The sequence below is a fragment of the Rhamphochromis longiceps genome, linkage group LG8 (genome assembly GCF_057381845.1).
Source record: "Rhamphochromis longiceps isolate RC_006_pf linkage group LG8, R_longiceps_female_GT1.1, whole genome shotgun sequence".
Classification (NCBI taxonomy): Eukaryota; Metazoa; Chordata; class Actinopteri; order Cichliformes; family Cichlidae; genus Rhamphochromis; species Rhamphochromis longiceps.
Genome location: NC_140564.1, coordinates 35,042,217 through 35,059,277, shown reverse-complemented (window position 1 = coordinate 35,059,277; position 17,061 = coordinate 35,042,217). Strand labels below are relative to the sequence as shown.

Sequence of the window (17,061 nt, the reverse complement as noted above, 5' to 3'; positions counted from 1 at the left end):
TCCGTCAAGCTCACGTCCGTCAAGCTCACGTCCGACAAACGCTCACATTCAGGCGCGAGACGAGCATAAAGACACGACTCACCTGGAGTTGGAGCTTCTGAGAAAGTGTCTGTTCTGACAGTCTGACAGCTCAGAGCAGCTCGGCTCTTATCTCTCTGATAAACACGAGTCTGCAGGTAAAAAGCTCCAAAGGTTAGCACAAAGGTAAATCACAGATGCTGATCGGCGATTCCGGACAAAAACAACCTCGATGGTAATAAGACAATAAATTTGTTCCACCTGTTATCAGACTGATACTTTGAGTTTGATCTCTCAGCACCTCGAAAACAGCCGTTGAACTTCTCTCGGCTCGAGGATCGCTCACCTGCTCGTAGGACAGTTAATTAAGATTTTTAAGTTAAATAATTTGTAACGGTTCATATCATTACGTTACTAAATTTAATCATTTTATTCCCTTATTATTCAAATGCAAAGTTAAAAAACTCAGATCTTCAAACAATTACAGATAAAAGTTTATGACATTTCTGAATAATCCCAAAACCTCGAGGAAAGTTTGATGTTTGCATTGTGGGGACCTGACGAGTCTCCCTGTCCTCAGTGAGTCCTTATGAGCCGGTCCCCGTAACACCACAAAGGTAAGTTTATGTTTGTAACAATCAAAATAGTTTTTAAACACCGTCATCATTATCAGGCATGCATGTGGAAAATCTAAAGATTGTTTTTAACAGGTTTATCATCAGTGCAGAGCAGAAAACTCACCCAGTAAAACTACGACGTGTCTCATCTTCAGGTCTTCAGATTTGATTCAGATCCTGAGTTTCTGCTGCTTTTCTCTGTTTTTATAGTCTGAATTGTGGAAACACCAGAAAACAAACACGATCAAATTATTTCACAGGAAAAACATCTTCTTCCTTCTGTGAAGCTGTAAAATCATAATCTGTATTGTAAGGTCAGAGCTGCCAGTAAGACATTAAAGTCGTGTAAAGTGTGCGGGTGGATGTGCTGCAGGAGCCGATGTCCAACATGGAGGACAGTTTGGTGCTCGTTACTCAGACTAGACTGAGAACAGTTAACCCTCGAGATAAAACCTTGGCCGTGTAAAGCTACTGTGAGCAGGTACATGCTAGCTGGCTCACTCTCCTGTCACGCATCATTAGTTACTTACCTTTGCTTGTTACAGTCACCTGGATAACGTGAACTTTAAGGTAAACCAGCCAATTAACCCCTCCATCCATCCAGGTGTGATTTTATTAGCAACAGCATTCATGGCCGCTGCAGGGTAGCATCGCCGCGCTGGGTGAACCTGCCACAGACACGAATCATCACATTGTGATGAATCAGCTGATCTCAGACCAGCGGACTTTTGTTCATCCTTCTCAGGATTCCCTTCATTTTATCAGTGGAGTCACAAAAGAAACCGGATCAGGACAAAACCACGGTCATGTCTGGTCATTCACCGGAGACACCGGGAACGTTTGCAGTGGTGGGACGAACCTGTCCTTAAACCCTTTGACCTTTAACCTCACTCAAACAGGATGCAGCAGCTTTTGGACACACACATTTATACACAACTGACAGTCAAAGGGCTCAAACTGCTCCAATAATATGTCTGCATACACGACACTGCACAACCCCGCAGCCCACGCGTTGTTAATCAGTCACTGAAATGTGGTTGTGCACGGTCCAAACAGCATGACAAAGTAAAAGGATAGCGATGATGGCTCTGGCTCTTTCACAGCAGGAGGCCTGACACTGTTAACATTAACTGAGGAGGAGCCACACGACCAGCAGTAAGGCGTCCAAGGGGCCGAGTCACTGCAGTATCCACACAGAGGAGCAGGTTTTAGGGTTTTATTGAACTGCTCGTAATCAGACACAGCCGGCACGTGTCTGTGGAAATGTCCCGTTTTGAACTTGGCCCAGTTTTTCTAACTCGTGTTTTTTATCGTGAGCTGACTGAATCACTGATCTAAACCTGGAAAGCCGGATCACAACACCCCGGCTCACATCCTCCAGCGAAGGTGGAGGCCGGTCCTCTTTATTTCTTTACAGCTCTGACTGAGAAACAGAAAGAGCAGCAGACACTGACGTTATCCAGGAAAACACGTTCCTATTGTGCGTACACAGTTTGCAGTAAAGTGCAGTCACACGTGTACAAATGCACACGGATCCAGATGTGAGCTGTCTTTGCAGTTTGCACACATCCAATCCAACTTTATTTATAAAATCGAAGCTAAAGTTCTTTCCAGTAAAACACAGTAACATACATTAAACAGACAAAGAAAATTAAATAACGATAAAATGAATAATTAATGAATAAAGAAAGAAGATTAAAATGGACTAGGAGCAGAATCTGGAGAAAAGCCTAATGTGGAGGGGCAGCTTATTCCATAATCTGGGGGCCACAACAGCGAAAGCTCGACCCCCGTGTTTCAGTCTCCACATGGGGACAGCGAGGAGTGACTGCGGTCTGAGAGACCTCTGTGGAGTGCGCAGGTGCAGAAGGCCTGCCAGGTACGTAGGAGCTCGGCCATTCGAATCTTTAAAAGCAAACATAACATTTTTAAATGAACTCTAAGATAAACAAGCAACAAGTGTTTGTCCCTGTCAGCAGGCGAGCAGCAGCATCCTGGGCCATCTGTAAGCGTCACAGTGAGGCCTGATCACACCGACATAACCTGCATCATTACCTGCATCAGCTGTGTCAACTTTCACTCCAAGCTTGGTGACGCTGGTCTGATGGTGCACACATGGCTCATGCACCAGGTGTTTCACAGGTGATCACACTCAGCGTGCTAATTGGTGGAGGGCTCCACCTGCTGGCCATCTGTCTCAGAGTGATAACACTAAACGCACCAGAACATTTGCTGTTGTCTGAAATGTTATTTGTGTGGAAACCAGTGAATTAATGAACTTTGTACATTTGATTATCACGACACATTCAGTTTCTCATCAAACACATTTCGGTCCTTCTGTCTCAGATCTGCCGGTTTTTGAAGAGTTATATTATTTATAATAAATATTTATATTAAATTTATATTAAATATAAAAGCCTTTAAATTTGTTTGATCTTATTTATCATGAAAAAAGAAAGAATCTGAAATTTGAGACAGACAGAAATATCGGAGGACTTTAAAAAACCACACAGAGTCCAGCAGGCCATTGTTTTCATATCAATGTGTTTAGTCACAAAAATGGTGAAAATACTGGTTTTATTCAACCTTCATGCTCTATTAAAGAACACCGCAGACGGTCGTGTCTGTCTCAGATCTCTACATATTCCTTTAAAGTTTGGACGTGGTCCCAGTCTTTGTTCTGGTCCTGATCCCAGTCTTTGTTCTGGTCCCAGTCTTTGTTCTGGTCCTGATCCCAGTCTTTGGTCTGGTCCCAGTCTTTGTTCTGGTCCTGATCCCAGTCTTTGTTCTGGTCCTGGTCCCAGTCTTTGGTCTGGTCCCAGTCTTTGTTCTGGTCCTGGTCCCAGTCTTTGTTCTGGTCCCAGTCTTTGTTCTGGTCCTGGTGTATAGCACACCCCTCGGGTGTGACACACACTGGTTGCTGTGGAACACACTGTGGTCTCTCTGGTCTGTCTGACTGGAAATGCTTGTTTGCGTCACCCGACACCTGAGACATCCTCCCTTCAGTCAGCCCCACCCACCCGTGGCCCTGGGGGGAGGTAGGGTGTGGAGAACTAAGCGCTCCCTTCGCAGCAGTACTCTTTGCTGACTCTGCCGTCATCAGGTCCGGGCTGGGGGCCTCAGCGTTCACACAGTGTGGTTAATGATTGAGGGGGGGTGGGGGGGTGTCACTCATTGACCGCAGGAACTTTTAGACCCACAGACAGAATTAGGGTGGCGGGACTTCACTGTCACTCCACTGTCACTCCACTGGGACTCTACTGGGTTCGACTCAGAGGAAGTTGAAGGAGACTTTTAATCTGCTGGAGACAATCTGAGCGTCTTCCTTTCCTTCTTCTGTCCTTCTGCCACCCAGCTTCACCTGGCCGATCTCCACCCCTCATTGGGGGAGGGCTGAGTGCCCCTGGATACCTGATCACCTGCGGTCCAAGCCACACTTTTACCTTTGTTTTGCTGTTGTGAAGCAGCTGACCAGCTTCAGGTTTGCACCAGAAGCTCCAGGGTCAGCCACCGTGGTGAAGCTGCAGCGATGGCTGCTGGAAAGCAGCGGGACAGCCGGGGGGCACCGCCGGATGGCGGGTGGGGGTGGGTGATTGTTGGATGCTGCTTCATGGTGACGGTGTGCACACGTGCAGTGACCAGGTAACGCACACACGCACATCCATATACTGGTCTTTATAGCTGTGTGAGGACCCTTACAGTCTTGGTGCACAGAGTGAGGGATCGTGGATGTCCACACCAACACTGCACACAGCCGTGTTAGTGTAGCTACAGATGATGGTGTCTGTTAGACTGGCTGTTATATCAGAGTTTACTGATTTGTGCAAACATAAAAGAGACGGGCAAGAATCGCTTCTGTTGTTTTGCATTTTGAGGTCACTTTGGGTTCATTATGGCCCTGATACACCTTTAAAGAGGCACCTGAGCGTGTATGTGGACATGTTTAAAGAGATCAAAACATTTTCAGAGACAAAATCTTCAGTGAAAGAAGAATCAAAGACATGCAGACAACATTCCTGTGACATGACTCAGTAACGAGGACTTCAGGCCAATTAGAGCGATTGCCAAACAGCCTTTAACCATTCAACAGAAGACGGTCCAGAGATCTGCCCTAAAATTAAAACAGTCTTCTCACTGTGACACAGCAGCATGTTTCTCTTTGTTACACACGCAACAAAAAAGGAACATTGTGTACTACTTTTAAAAAAACCTGCTGGAGAAACATCTGCCAATTACTGAGGTTAATTATAGGGATGGGTCCCGGTATCATGGCACCGGTTCTGACATAAACGGTAGTAACCAGACCGAAAAGCAGCGCACATTTATTTTTTTTCCGCCTGAGCTGTGATACACTTTGGATTCTAGCCAATCATTTTACGTTTCTGAGGATAGTAGGCGGGTCCAGGCACGTACGTTCTTTTAGAGCAGAGCTTCAGATTAAAAATGCCCAAGGCAAAGTCTGGCTGTACTTCACAGCAAAAGATGCAAACTCAGCAGCAACAAGTGCTTTAAGCTGATACTGTGATACTGTCAAAGGAGGTAACACCTCGAATCTGATGAAACACCTGGCGACGCATAGAGTTTTTTTTAAAAGCCGAGAAATGCGCCGTATTTGATAGCTTGCTGCGAGACCTCACACCGAGCACATCTACTGCGGGTGTGGTGCCTGTTATCTGACCCGGAGTTAGCAACATCCCCCAAAAACATGAAGAGGAGAGTCCTGGCCCCTAGCCCTGCCAGTGTAGCAGAAATGATGAGGATGATGATGCAGCAGCAGCCGTTCTTCTCTGCGTGAGTAGCTTAATGTTGTTCGTGTGTAATTTACGTTGAGTAGGCTAACCACGTTATTACATTAATGCATGTAAGGTGAACTAGCAAACATCATCATAGCTACATGCGGCTGTCTTCTTGTTTGATGGCAGATGCTCCCTTCACCCTGGCCAAAAAGGCTAAAATGACCAAAGAAAAAGTGGAAAACAGCTGAACATGAGAGGTTTTGGACAAAGTTTGTGTTTTTTTTTCATTGTTTAAGCACTGCTTCCAGCCAAGAGTGATGCCATATATGCCCCATAGCTGCAGAAAAGGCTAACATTGTTATCTTTTTACAAAAACCAGCTGAACATGAGAGGTTTTTGGACCAATTTTGTGTTCTCCATTCTTTAAGCACTGGTTCGAGCACCGTTTGAGCACCGGCACCGTTTCAAAAGTACCGGTTTGATACTGGTATCGGATAAAACCTAAACGATACCCATCCCTAATTAATTAGTGACGTGGCTGCGTGTGAAAAAGCGTCTGAGGCCTGAAGCTGGGTGGCGTGAAGTAGGGGTTGGCGATATAAACAATATATGATAGAAACGATATAAATTTGGCCAACGACAGAGATTTTGACTATATCGTGATAGCGCATGTTGATGATGTCATCAAGCTGCGCCTGTTTTAGTCGAAAGCGTCGCAGCGGCTAAAACCATTATCATCTGCAAATTATGGCGGGTGACAGTCACAGCAAAGAGGCGAAGCACTTTTGAAATATGGGGAAAGCCAAAAACTGCGCTTCCGTAACATTGATTCATTAATGTTGAATCCTCTCGCAGCTGCTTTGTTCCCATGTTGTTGCCGTATATCAATAACTAACCTCGTATTGTGGATGAATGATCTCAGTTGTTCTCCTGACTGAACTTTGGCCCACTGCTGTTTAGTTTTCTGTCTTCATTTATGTTGGAAGTGACAGCAGAGCTGTACGTTTTAATTAGCTTCAGAAATCTCTCAGTCAGAACATGCTATGTCATGTTTAGGTGGAAACTAGCGAGCTAACTTCCTGCTAACTTCTAACTCTGTTACATTTAATAAATCCTGTTTTCATGGATGTTAAACTTAATTGTTACACCTGGTAAAGCAGCAACGCTGATGATTTAATTAAAGATGAAAGAATTTAGACCGTTTTTAACTCTCAGTGTTCGTTTGACTTTGGGACGTGAAGCTGACGGAGTTTTGGACCAATATTACTCCGTGAAGCTCCTCCCTACGGCAGCCTTAATGCTCTAAACATCCATCAAAACATTTTTAACAGATTTCTGCAGCCAAAATCGGTTCGAGATCAGTAAGCACAACCAGAAGTCATACATAAGGCACACTCTCGATTTTTGAGAACATTAAAGGATTTTAAGTGTGGAAAATACGTTATACAGAAGAAAAGAATATATCGCGATATATATCGTTACCGCACATGCTTCAAATTATACCGCGATATGGATTTTAGGTCATATCGCCCAGCCCTAGCGTGAAGCTGGGTGGAGTTCAGCACTTAGCCAGAGGATGTGTGGGCCAGAGTTCAACCGCCTCTCAGAATCACTGATTCACAATTCTGCACAGAAGTGAGAGCGCACAGAGAGCTGCTGCAGGTTTGTGGATGGTGTTTGTTGCTGGTACTTAGCATCCAAAGTTTTAAAGAGTATGAGCCTCAAACATGCCTGACGAGGTCTACAGAATTCATCCCTCTGCACAAAAAGATGCGACTTCTGCTCCGCCTCATTCACCATCACATCCACACCATCAGTCTGAACGCCCTGCATTAGGAGCATGCTCAGTAGAAGTAACTTATAATTATATTGGGCACCTGTGGCTTGTTTGTTAGAGTGGGTCATCGGTGGGACATCTCGTTTGAATGAAGTGTGTGAAAACAGACTGAGTAAAAAAGCACTATAAGTACCATCACACCAGCTAGTGCTACGTGTTTATGATGAAGTATTACACTCTGCAGGTCGGGGAATAATAACAGGAAAAACACCTCACAGGTATTTTCAGCACATACAGGGGTGTGTCTACAGGGGGGCATGGGGTGTGCACTATTTTACACTGTAGTTCCTCGTTATTCTGCAGATTAAGATTATTAATAAAATATTTAAGAATATGTTATGTAAGCATGCATGTAAGCATGTTTACCGCAGGCCTGCAGAGCACCAGTCAGACCAGGCAGAAACCAGAACACACAGATTCAAAAACACACCGTTTCTCAGCACGTGACACTGATCTGAGAGCAGTCAACATCTAATTATGTGTGTGCGTGTAGCTGGTCTCACTGGGAGATGGGGCTGTGTGTCGGGGTGAACTGGTTTTAATGGGTGGGGGAGGCTGAGCTGGCATTGGCTCCACAGTGCGTGCAGGCTGCTTGTTTCAGGTTCAGTTAATCTTAGTACTCAGATTACTTTTTCCTCGTAAGGAGTAAGCTGCGTGACCGGTTTTCCCTCTGAGATCGTCTCCGAACAGCCTCGCCGGTGTTTGCTCACCTTCTACCCTCAGAACGTCGTTCCAAGCTAAAAGCAGAGCTCTCCAGCAGGAGAGCGTCTTTGTATGTGAAGGACACGTGCAGCTCAAAGACTCTGGAGCTCTGCTGCTCGCTCTGCGCTCGGGGGATTTACAGCCCCACACCCCCTACACCAAACACCTGCACCGCTGCACCACCAGCCGCATCTGTGATGTTGTCGTTAAAGACTCCGCCCCCTGAGGACGGCAGAGCGGTTGACATTTCAGAAACGCCCTGACACTGCTGTCAGCCAAAGGAAACCTGCTTCCATCCAGTAATTAGTGACACTCAGCTGTGCTTCCCGGGTGGACGCGTCTGACGGAGGAGTCCTCGGTGCCCGCAGTGACCGGATCGTCTATGCTATTCCTTTCTTCCAAACAGGAAGTTTACCGGAGGCGCCGGGTCCGCCCTGCTGCGGCCTGGCCCCCGGGGCTGAATGGGTTAAACACAGAGACACGCGGCCTCCTCCTGTGACCTTTGACCCACATTTCCTGCTCCGACCGGAGACCGGCGCGACTGCTGCTGCAGCTGGAAAACTTCTCAGAAACATAAGATAAGATAAGATAACCTTTATTAGTCCCACACGTGGGAAATTTGTTTTGTCACAGCAGGAAGTGGAAAGTGCAAAAGTTATGAGGCAAAAGTTAGAATACAATAAGAATAAATACAGTACACAACTGTACAGAATAGAATAAAATAAAATACTATATACAGTAGAATAAAATAGAATAAAAATATACAATAAGATAAAAATAGAATACGAATGCTATATACAACTGAGTAAAAATACAACGATGCCAGAAAAGATTATTGCACTTAGTGTTATTGCACATGTGTGGATGTGTGTGTTTGTTCAGTTAAAGTCTTTGTTGTGGAACATGAACATGTGTTCAAAGCTCCGCCTCCCCTCCATCAGCTCGCTGTGAAAGAGTGTGTTTGTGCGTCTGTGCGTGTGTTATGTCCTCACAGTGAGGCGAGAGAGCAGGCCCGTCCCCCATGTTTCTCACTGCAGTTATACAACGACACATTAATCCTGAAGTTATGTGTGACTGGCACACGTTACATAACACACACACGCCTGCCCTGACTATGCTTTGTTTACAGGAAGTGCCGCCTTAAACCCTCCCTACTTCCTGTTCTGACTCTAATCAGCATTAGGGAGAATGCACGTTGAAGACTTAACTTTACGTCCATCTTTATGTACAGTCTGTTTTGGGGGGAGAACTACAATTCCCAAGATGCATTTAGGCAAGAAACATCCAATCAGTGAGCTACAAATCTTTGTGTGCAGCGCTTTGACTGCCTGTCTGTGAAAAGCGCTTAATAAATAAACTTACTTACTTACAAAGTCAGCTGACTGCAAAAGATGAAGAAATTCTATTTAAATCTGAGCAGCAGCAAAGAATGATGGGTACTGTAGTGCACTGAAACTTTTTTCAGGGACAGTCATGGTGTGTCTTTGCAGCCGAGCGTCAAAGGTGGGGGCAGTGTTAACCCTCTCTTGTGTCTGCAGGTGTGTCTCCATCTTCTTCGTGGAGTTCCAGGCTCACTTCGGGGCCGACTACGCCGCCACCGCCTGGATCCACAGCCTGCTGGACTGCAGCACCATGCTGTGTGGTGAGTACCGCCAATCAGACATCACAGAGTGGTTCTTGTGGTCACGTGAGGCTGAGCGTGTCTGTATGTGCAGCTCCCGTCGGCAGCCTGGTGGGGAGCCGCTGCTCCGGCCGGGCGGCGGTGGTGGCGGGGGGCCTTCTGGCCTCCTGCGGCCTCCTGCTCAGCTCCTTCGCCACCAGCCTGGAGATGCTTTACTTCAGCGCCGGGATCCTGACAGGTCAGACTCAGACATGTCCTCCCCATCTTACAGCGGCGTGCTCTTTATCATGCTGACACGTAAAATCTGTCCGCAGGTCTGGGCTTCGCCCTGTGCTACACCCCCGCCATCGCCCTGGTGGGCTGTTACTTCCAGCGGAGGAAGGCGCTGGCGTACGGTGTCGCCATGTCGGGCAGCGGGATCGGGACCTTCGTGCTGGCTCCGGTGGTGCAGATGCTCATCGAGTTGTACTCGTGGAGGGGGGCACTGCTCGTCCTCAGCGCCTTCGTTGCAAACCTGTGCGTCTGTGGAGCGCTGCTCCGACCAATAGCACTGCAGGAGGAGCAGTGTGGTAGGTGTTCTCATCAATCACATGTTCCCTCAGCGGGCCAATCAGAATCAGACTCACCTGTGCGTTCTGGTGCAGGTGACATCTCACAGCAGGACGTGGAGAAACCTCCCAAAGACTCTGTGGACCTCCTAGCTCCGCCTCCTCCACCTGAAAGCTCCGCCCCCAGGCTGAGGAGGATGTGGCGCCTCCTGTCCTGTGGGGAGTACCGCTTCCTGCTGCTGCCTGACTTTCTGGGTCTGGCCGTGTCCTTCCTGTTTCTGGCCAGCGGCTGCAGCCTCCCCTTCGTTTACCTGGTGCCCTACGCCCTGAGTGCCGGCATCAGCCACCAGCACGCCGCCTTCCTCATGTCCATCCTGGGGGTCATCGACATCGTGGGGAACATCACCTTCGGTTGGCTGACGGACAGAAGGTAAGGCGAGTGTGCGCGAGGACGAACACTGACGCTGGCCTGTTCCACACGTTACAGCCTCGTTCCAGAGGGGAAGCGCGAGCACGTTTATTAGCCTTCCTGTGACTCTCGGGGCTCAGCGCAGGTGCTTCCTGCTTCCACTGCTCTGGACCTCAGACTAGGGTGAAGGTTCATCCTCCACCAGGTCATTGTCCTGGTGGAGGATGAACTCCGTCCACACGTGACGCTTAAAGACCTGAGGCTGTACCTGCTGCCAAAGGTGCTTCAACTAGGTGCTTTGGGGTTCCTGTAGCTCAGGAGGTAGAGCAGGTCACCGATCAGAAGGTCGGTGGTTCGATCCCTGGCATGCCAAGTATTCTTGGGCAAGATACTGACCCCAGGTTGCTCTCGGAGTGTGGATGTAGTTGGAAAGTGCTTGTGTGAATGGCAGTGATTGGGTGACTGAGCGCTCCGAGTACTCCGCGTGAGTAGAAAAGTGTTAAATGAGAATCAGTCCATTTACCTGACCCAAGCTGCGAGTCGTCTCCTCCATGTTCGATTTTACTTCATCTTTGATACGTTTGCGAGAATTCAAAGCACACGTCCGGCGTGTCGCTCTGTGTTTAGGATTTTGACCTTTATTGGTGCTGCTCGGCGCCTTCGAGCTCGTGCAGGCGTGACTTCAGCATCACAGCGAGCGTCACGATGTTTGCAGGTGATAGCGATGGAGACGCCCACTCGACTTTGCAGCAGAACGCTTTCTTTTTAAAGGGACAGTTCACACAAACATGGCTGACATTTGAGTGCTGATGCCGTCGGGCGTCCTGTTTGTCTCTCAGGTGTTTGAAGCCGCACCGCCTGGCCTGTTACGTCTTCTCGGTGGGGATGGAGGGTCTCTGCTGCCTCTTCACGCCATTACTTTGTTCGTTCCCGCTCCTCGTGCCCTTTGCCATGCTCTACGGCTACTTCGACGGCGCCTACGTGGCTCTGATCCCAGTGGTGACGTCTGATGTGGTCGGAACTACGTATCTGTCCTCAGCTCTGGGCGTTGTCTACTTCCTCCACGCCATACCTTACCTGGTCAGCCCGCCCATTGGAGGTGAGGGAAACAGCTCCACCCTCCTGCTTCATCCATCTTTAAAAGAGAAAAAACTTTAAATCCACTTAAATTTTAAATATGTGTTTAAAGACCGTGCGTCTAATTGTCCTCACAAACGTCATTGGATATTTGAAATCTGATGACATCACTCTGACATCACCTGCTGATGATGTCACACCTGAAACGCTTCTTCTCTTTCTGCAGGCTGGCTGGTTGATGTTACAGGAAGTTACACAGCCACTTTCCTCCTCAGCGGCGCCGCTCTGCTGGCCAGCGCGGTCATTCTTTCCGCCGTCACTGGAATTCGCCATTGCCGCCATCGATCAGATTCGGTGCTGCTGCAATCTTCTGAAAACTGTCATCAGGGAACCCGAGCCCCTCCACCTCAGCCTGTCTGACCAATCAGGTGGTTTCGTCACCTTCAACAGGAAGGTGTTACCTCACAGCCCTCAGGCTACGTTCGCTCTGCAGGTCTTGATGCTCAGTTCAGATTTTTTGATCAAATCTGATTGTTTTGTCTGCTCGTTCACACTACAAATAAAATGCGACAGCAAACGCGCTCTAGTGTGAACGCTCAGAGCGGCCGCGTGCGCAAAAGAAGACGCCACACACAACGCGCTCTGTTTAGACCCAGACCAAACAGTATGTGTGACTGATGGCCTTAATGTAAAGACTTGTTTCCGACCTTACGTTTCCCAATTTTCCTTTAAGTTGTAAAGTTGTTTGGTTATTTACATTTGGCCAAACAATGATCCTTATTGCTGTTGTTTCTCCAACATTGTCTTCCCAGCAGTTTCACTGGATGGTCAGGAAGCGTTCGCCATGTCTTCTCCGGCGCTGATAATCGGCGTCTGTCTCGTGTCAGTGACGTAAAAGACGGATTTAATGCGACGTGACCATCAAACAGCAGCTTTCTAAAACATCAGATATGTATCGGACTCAGGACCACATACGAGAGTGACCCAGATCGGATGTGAAGATATCGGATTTGTGCCGTTCACACTGTCACACCATGATCGGATAGATGGTCGCACAGGGTCACAAAAGTCAGATTTGATGCTTTCGCCTGCAGCGTGAACGCAGCCTACCAATCAGATTCCCCGACACCAAAACCAAGCAGACGGCTAAACAGGCTGACAGGTGTCAATCAAACGATGACTTCACAGGAAGTGAAATCTTTTTAGTCTGCTGAAAATGAAAACGAATGATTTTGTTTTAATGTTGAAGAAACTCACAGCTTCCTGTCTGAGCTGCCTCATTATGTGTGAGAGAGTGTGTGAATGGACCAGAATCATCTTCAGGTGTAACTCAGGTTACCTGTACCTGAGACAGGTACTGGTAGATGTCAGCGTGTGAGCAGCGGGGCTGAAAACGCTGCTGATTGGTGGAGAGCGTGATGTCACAGTCTGAGTGATGCTGATGTTTGTAACGTGTTACAGGAAAATAAAAGCTTTGCCTCAGTTTGTGCCTCCTGCGTTTTCTTCATGGATCAGCTGGAGCTCTGCGGTCGTCCAGCTCACGTTAGCTTTACCCTGAAATAAACAGCGAGGACAACTTTGCTCCGCCCTCCTCCACCCAGCAGGTCAGCCAGCGCAAGGAGAAGCTGCTGGTGTCAGAGCTTGAGCTGAGGAATCAGCAGCTTCATCCTGATTCTGCGGCTCACCTCGAGTCCTCGCTGCCAGCAGAGGTGATGTCATTGAAGGAGCCCCAGGTGGCTCAGGTAAGACCTCTGAAGCCACTTTATCTGACACGCCCACCCCGACACGTCAGCGTGAACACGTCAGCAGCGACTCAGAGGTCAGCGTGTTGCCCAGGGACAGAGTGGAGCAACCTTCGGCTCCGTCTCCTGAGCTACAGCCGCCTCAGGTACTCCCTCAAACACTGGAGTCTGAACCTTCATGTGACATCTCCACATTTCAGCACCAGACAGGAAGTGAAGTCACACACTGAGGAAGCTACAGTAAAACTTTATTTACAGCATGAATCCCTTTGAGGCACTGCAGACAGACTCGGAGCTCGAGCACAAACGTACCGAGGAGGCGCCCCGGCCTCCGCCCGCTGCAGGGACGGACCGAACACCGCTCACCGAGACATTTACTTTGTCTTTATGTCGACGACCTCACGTGAGTGCGGCTGAAAGAAGCTTCACCTGGACATGATTCAGCTCACCTTTATTTACATCACAGCAGTCACAGAGATCCACCTTAAACAATTCCACCTTAAATTTAAAGCCTCACAAAGGTGAACTGGTGGGTTTCTGTTTTTTTTTAAAGGTCCAAACATTAAAAACAAACAAACAAACAAACTGATGACAGACGACGAACGCCGCACATTAAAGATCAATCATGATGTCACTTCCTGCAGGTTTGAGAGCGTAGCTTCCTCTTCATGATGCTGTGGTCGCTCTCCCGATCCTCCGCCGCTGCTCCGGGCGTCTGACGGGACAAACAAAGACGCATTCATATTTAGAAACAAACAGCCGACTCCGCTTCGTGCCTCAGAGTCAGACTCCGTCTCACCGTGTGTGGCGAGTCCACCATCGGCGCCCACGGGTCCATATTGTAAAGCTTCCTGCGGCCTCGCCGGGGTTTGGTTGCCACGGTTACCGCCTCCTTCTCCACCGAGCTTATGTTTTTATCTGCAGAGAGGACGGGACGGTGAGTTCGCTCTGGAGCCGCAGGGCCTGACGAGCCTGTTAGAAACACTTCAGCTAAACTTTCTGTTGTAACATAAAATCAGACACGGTGGCAGCTCAGCGCTGCCCCCTGCTGGCGCTGGGTGGTCAAGGTGTGGCTGACCTTTGCTGCCCAGGACGCACGGTGAGGTGTGGATCGCCTCTTCAATCTTCTGCAGAGCGCATCCTCTCTCCTGCACCACAGAAGAAGAAGGAGGTTTAAGGTGAGGGCTCTGAGGACGCGTGAGTTCATCTACCTGTCGGCTGGGACGGCTCACCTGAACGCAACGGGCGTTTCCCCTCGGTTTGTTCCTCTTGTTTTCACTGTGCACCAAAACCTGAAACACAACAGCACACACATGTCAGAGCGCCTGAGACACACACAAACAAACACACTCTGGGAGGCGGCTCCACCCTCTGGTGATTTATACGAAAGGAAAGAAGAAGAACGGAGCGTCAGCTTGTCGAGGTGATGCTGGTGGCGGCACCTGTCGTTCAGGAGAATACTGTGGCGGCTTCCTGCTGTATAACGGATAGACTGAGTATACCGGCGCCCTTAGACTCCTCCGTGCTGAGAAGGCTGCTGGCGGCGAGAACCTGCCAGTCTGGCACAGTGAGGCGAGATGAGGCCGCGCTTCAGAAGACGATAAAAGTCTAACACGTGGTGATTTTAACCCGGGATGCAGTGACGGGTTAAAATCTTAATTATTCACACAACCACAGCGATAGGCTTAAATAGGCTCCGCCCTACCTCCAGCTCGCAGCTCTTCCTCTTCCTCCCCGTGGTTCTGGGAGTTTTCTTCCTGGCGGCCATGTTGGACCTAAGAGGAGAGTCTCGAAGGTCCTGAAAGAAAAGTAAAAACATAAAGCAGAACGCTCCTTCGTGAAAACCCGTCGGCATTTCTTCTTCTCTTGTACTTTTTGAGACTGACTTACCTGAGTGTCTCTCTGCTTCATCACTGCCTCACACTCCCCACTCTTCATCCTCTTGCCCCCCCCATCCTCCTCCTCCTGTCTCCTCTCCTGCAGTTTCTGGATCTCCTTCTTCAGCTCTTCCACCAGAGGCAGCGTCTCCTCCTCCATGGCCCTGTTCTCCTCCTCCTCCCTCCTCTGCAGCTCTGACAGGAAAAACAGGTCGGAATCAAACCAAAGACTCACACACACAGACACAGACACACACACACGCGCACAGTGTGCCCTGACGTGAGCGTTAACAGGAAACAGTTTTCAGGTAACCAATCAGAGCGCGTTACCTCGACTGAGCGTCTCCACCTGTTGGCGGCTTTCTTCCAGACCTTTCTCCTTCTCATCCAAGACTCGCTGCAGCTCTGACACACAAACAACATCATCAGCCAATCAGCTGAGAGCAGCAGCCAGCTGACCGTCCCCTTCGGCTCATCTGATTGGTTACTTACCTCCCACCTCCATCTCCCGCTGCCTCCTCCTCTCCTCGCTGTCCTGAAATGCTGCTTGTAGGGCGTTGCCTTCTGAATCGAGCTCCGCCCTCAGGCTCTCCAGCTGGTGGGAGAATTCTGCTCTCTGATTGGCCAGCTCCTCTCTGAGCTCAGCGCACCTGTTCTCACTGCAGGAGGAGAAGAAGAGTTTCAACCTCTGTTTATGGATCGATAAAACCTGATTGGTGGCAATATCGATCACCTGAGCGTAAGCTCCGCCTCCAGCCGCCGCTTGTCTGTCTGCAGCTCTTCGATCTGTTGGGATTTCTGAGCAGAGCGCTGGAGCGCCGCCTCGCTCTCCTTCTTCAGCTCCTCCATGGCGGCGTGGAAAACGCTGCTGCTCTGCCCCTCCTCCTCCTGAACACATCAGCCAGTGAGTCATCATGAACACGATCCAGGATCAACCAACCGGCTTTCACAAAAAAAGAGAACCTTCACTTCCTGTCGAAGGTGCTCCAGTTCCTGTGTCAGACTGCTGATGGAGTTGTTCTTCTCCTCTGACTGGTGCTCCAGGTCGTGGAGGCGGGTCTTTGTGGCTTTGAACTGCTCTGATAGGCTGTCGGATCTGTCAGTCTGCTGTTTGAGCTGCACCTGCAGGCTGGTCACCTGGAGGGATGCAAAGACCGTCAGCAGAAGAAGAAGCAGCAGAAAAAGAAGGAGGAGGAAAAGGAGAAGAAGAAGACCTCCGTCTGCAGCTGGAAGATCCCGTTCACCAGAGCTTTGTTCTCCTTCTGCAGTCTGGACGCCTCCCTCTGCTCCGCCTCCAGAGACACCAACACAGTGTCACAGTTTGGACACTCGTCCAGGTCTACAGCAGGACAGAAAGGGGAGGAGTCAGGAGAGGCGACAAAGTGAGATAAGTTCAGTGTTTCTCTGTGATGAACAAAAGTACGTGGACGTGTGTGCTGCATATGCTGATGTTCCCGTCTACATACTTTTGAGCGCCAGCAGCTGCTCCTCCAGCAGCACCTGCTCCTTTTTCAGCCCCTCCACCTCCGCCACCCGGCTCCTCAGCTCCTCCTCCAGCCTCGCCTTCTCTTGCTGCAGCTCCTCCTCCCTCCCTCTGAGCTCCACGATGGCCTCGTTCTTTCTGTCATTTTCCTCCTGCAGCCTCCAGATCTCCTCCTCCAGGACCACTGAGGAGGAACATGATGATAGGAGCATGAAGGTTCAGCACAAGCTCTCCATGTTCCCCCTCCTCCTCCTCTCCCCTCACCTCTCCTGTTTGCTCCTCGCTGCTTCTCATCCTCCACAGAGTCAGGCTGATGTTTCCTGCTCCCCTCCTCCTCCTGTCCTCTCCTCGTGCAGCCGCAGGTCTGCTGAAGCTCCAGCAGCTGCGACCGTAT

The 17,061-nt window shown here is 49.3% G+C and overlaps 2 protein-coding genes across 4 annotated transcripts in view; one reads left to right on the top strand and one right to left on the bottom strand.

Moving 5' to 3' along the window:
* Window positions 1–3,784: 3,784 nt before the first annotated feature.
* slc16a12b (solute carrier family 16 member 12b) lies at window positions 3,785–13,601 on the top strand. Its single transcript, XM_085417260.1, has 7 exons — window positions 3,785–4,277; window positions 9,449–9,552; window positions 9,626–9,769; window positions 9,846–10,100; window positions 10,176–10,509; window positions 11,328–11,587; window positions 11,792–13,601. The coding sequence occupies exons 1-7, from the start codon at window positions 4,165–4,167 to the stop codon at window positions 11,983–11,985; spliced, it is 1,404 nt and encodes a 467-aa protein (XP_085273386.1). The 5' UTR covers window positions 3,785–4,164; the 3' UTR covers window positions 11,986–13,601.
* A 140-nt stretch (window positions 13,602–13,741) lies between these two features.
* LOC146664387 (kinesin-like protein KIF20B) overlaps window positions 13,742–17,061 on the bottom strand; it is a 15,063-nt gene continuing 11,743 nt past the window's right edge. For 2 of the 3 annotated variants that reach the window (XM_085417254.1, XM_085417255.1), the window contains exons 20-32: window positions 16,932–17,061; window positions 16,651–16,851; window positions 16,399–16,523; window positions 16,148–16,321; window positions 15,918–16,072; window positions 15,677–15,843; window positions 15,515–15,589; window positions 15,198–15,379; window positions 15,013–15,105; window positions 14,540–14,599; window positions 14,386–14,455; window positions 14,107–14,279; window positions 13,742–14,022 (exon numbers count right to left, since the gene is read on the bottom strand). The exon at window positions 16,932–17,061 is cut by the window's right edge and continues 18 nt beyond it. In XM_085417254.1, the coding sequence (XP_085273380.1) occupies window positions 13,939–14,022; window positions 14,107–14,279; window positions 14,386–14,455; window positions 14,540–14,599; window positions 15,013–15,105; window positions 15,198–15,379; window positions 15,515–15,589; window positions 15,677–15,843; window positions 15,918–16,072; window positions 16,148–16,321; window positions 16,399–16,523; window positions 16,651–16,851; window positions 16,932–17,061 (1,689 nt within the window). In that variant the 3' untranslated portion in view covers window positions 13,742–13,938. The remainder of the gene's footprint in view (window positions 14,023–14,106; window positions 14,280–14,385; window positions 14,456–14,539; window positions 14,600–15,012; window positions 15,106–15,197; window positions 15,380–15,514; window positions 15,590–15,676; window positions 15,844–15,917; window positions 16,073–16,147; window positions 16,322–16,398; window positions 16,524–16,650; window positions 16,852–16,931) is intronic. The other variant, XM_085417256.1, reaches the window with a different exon arrangement.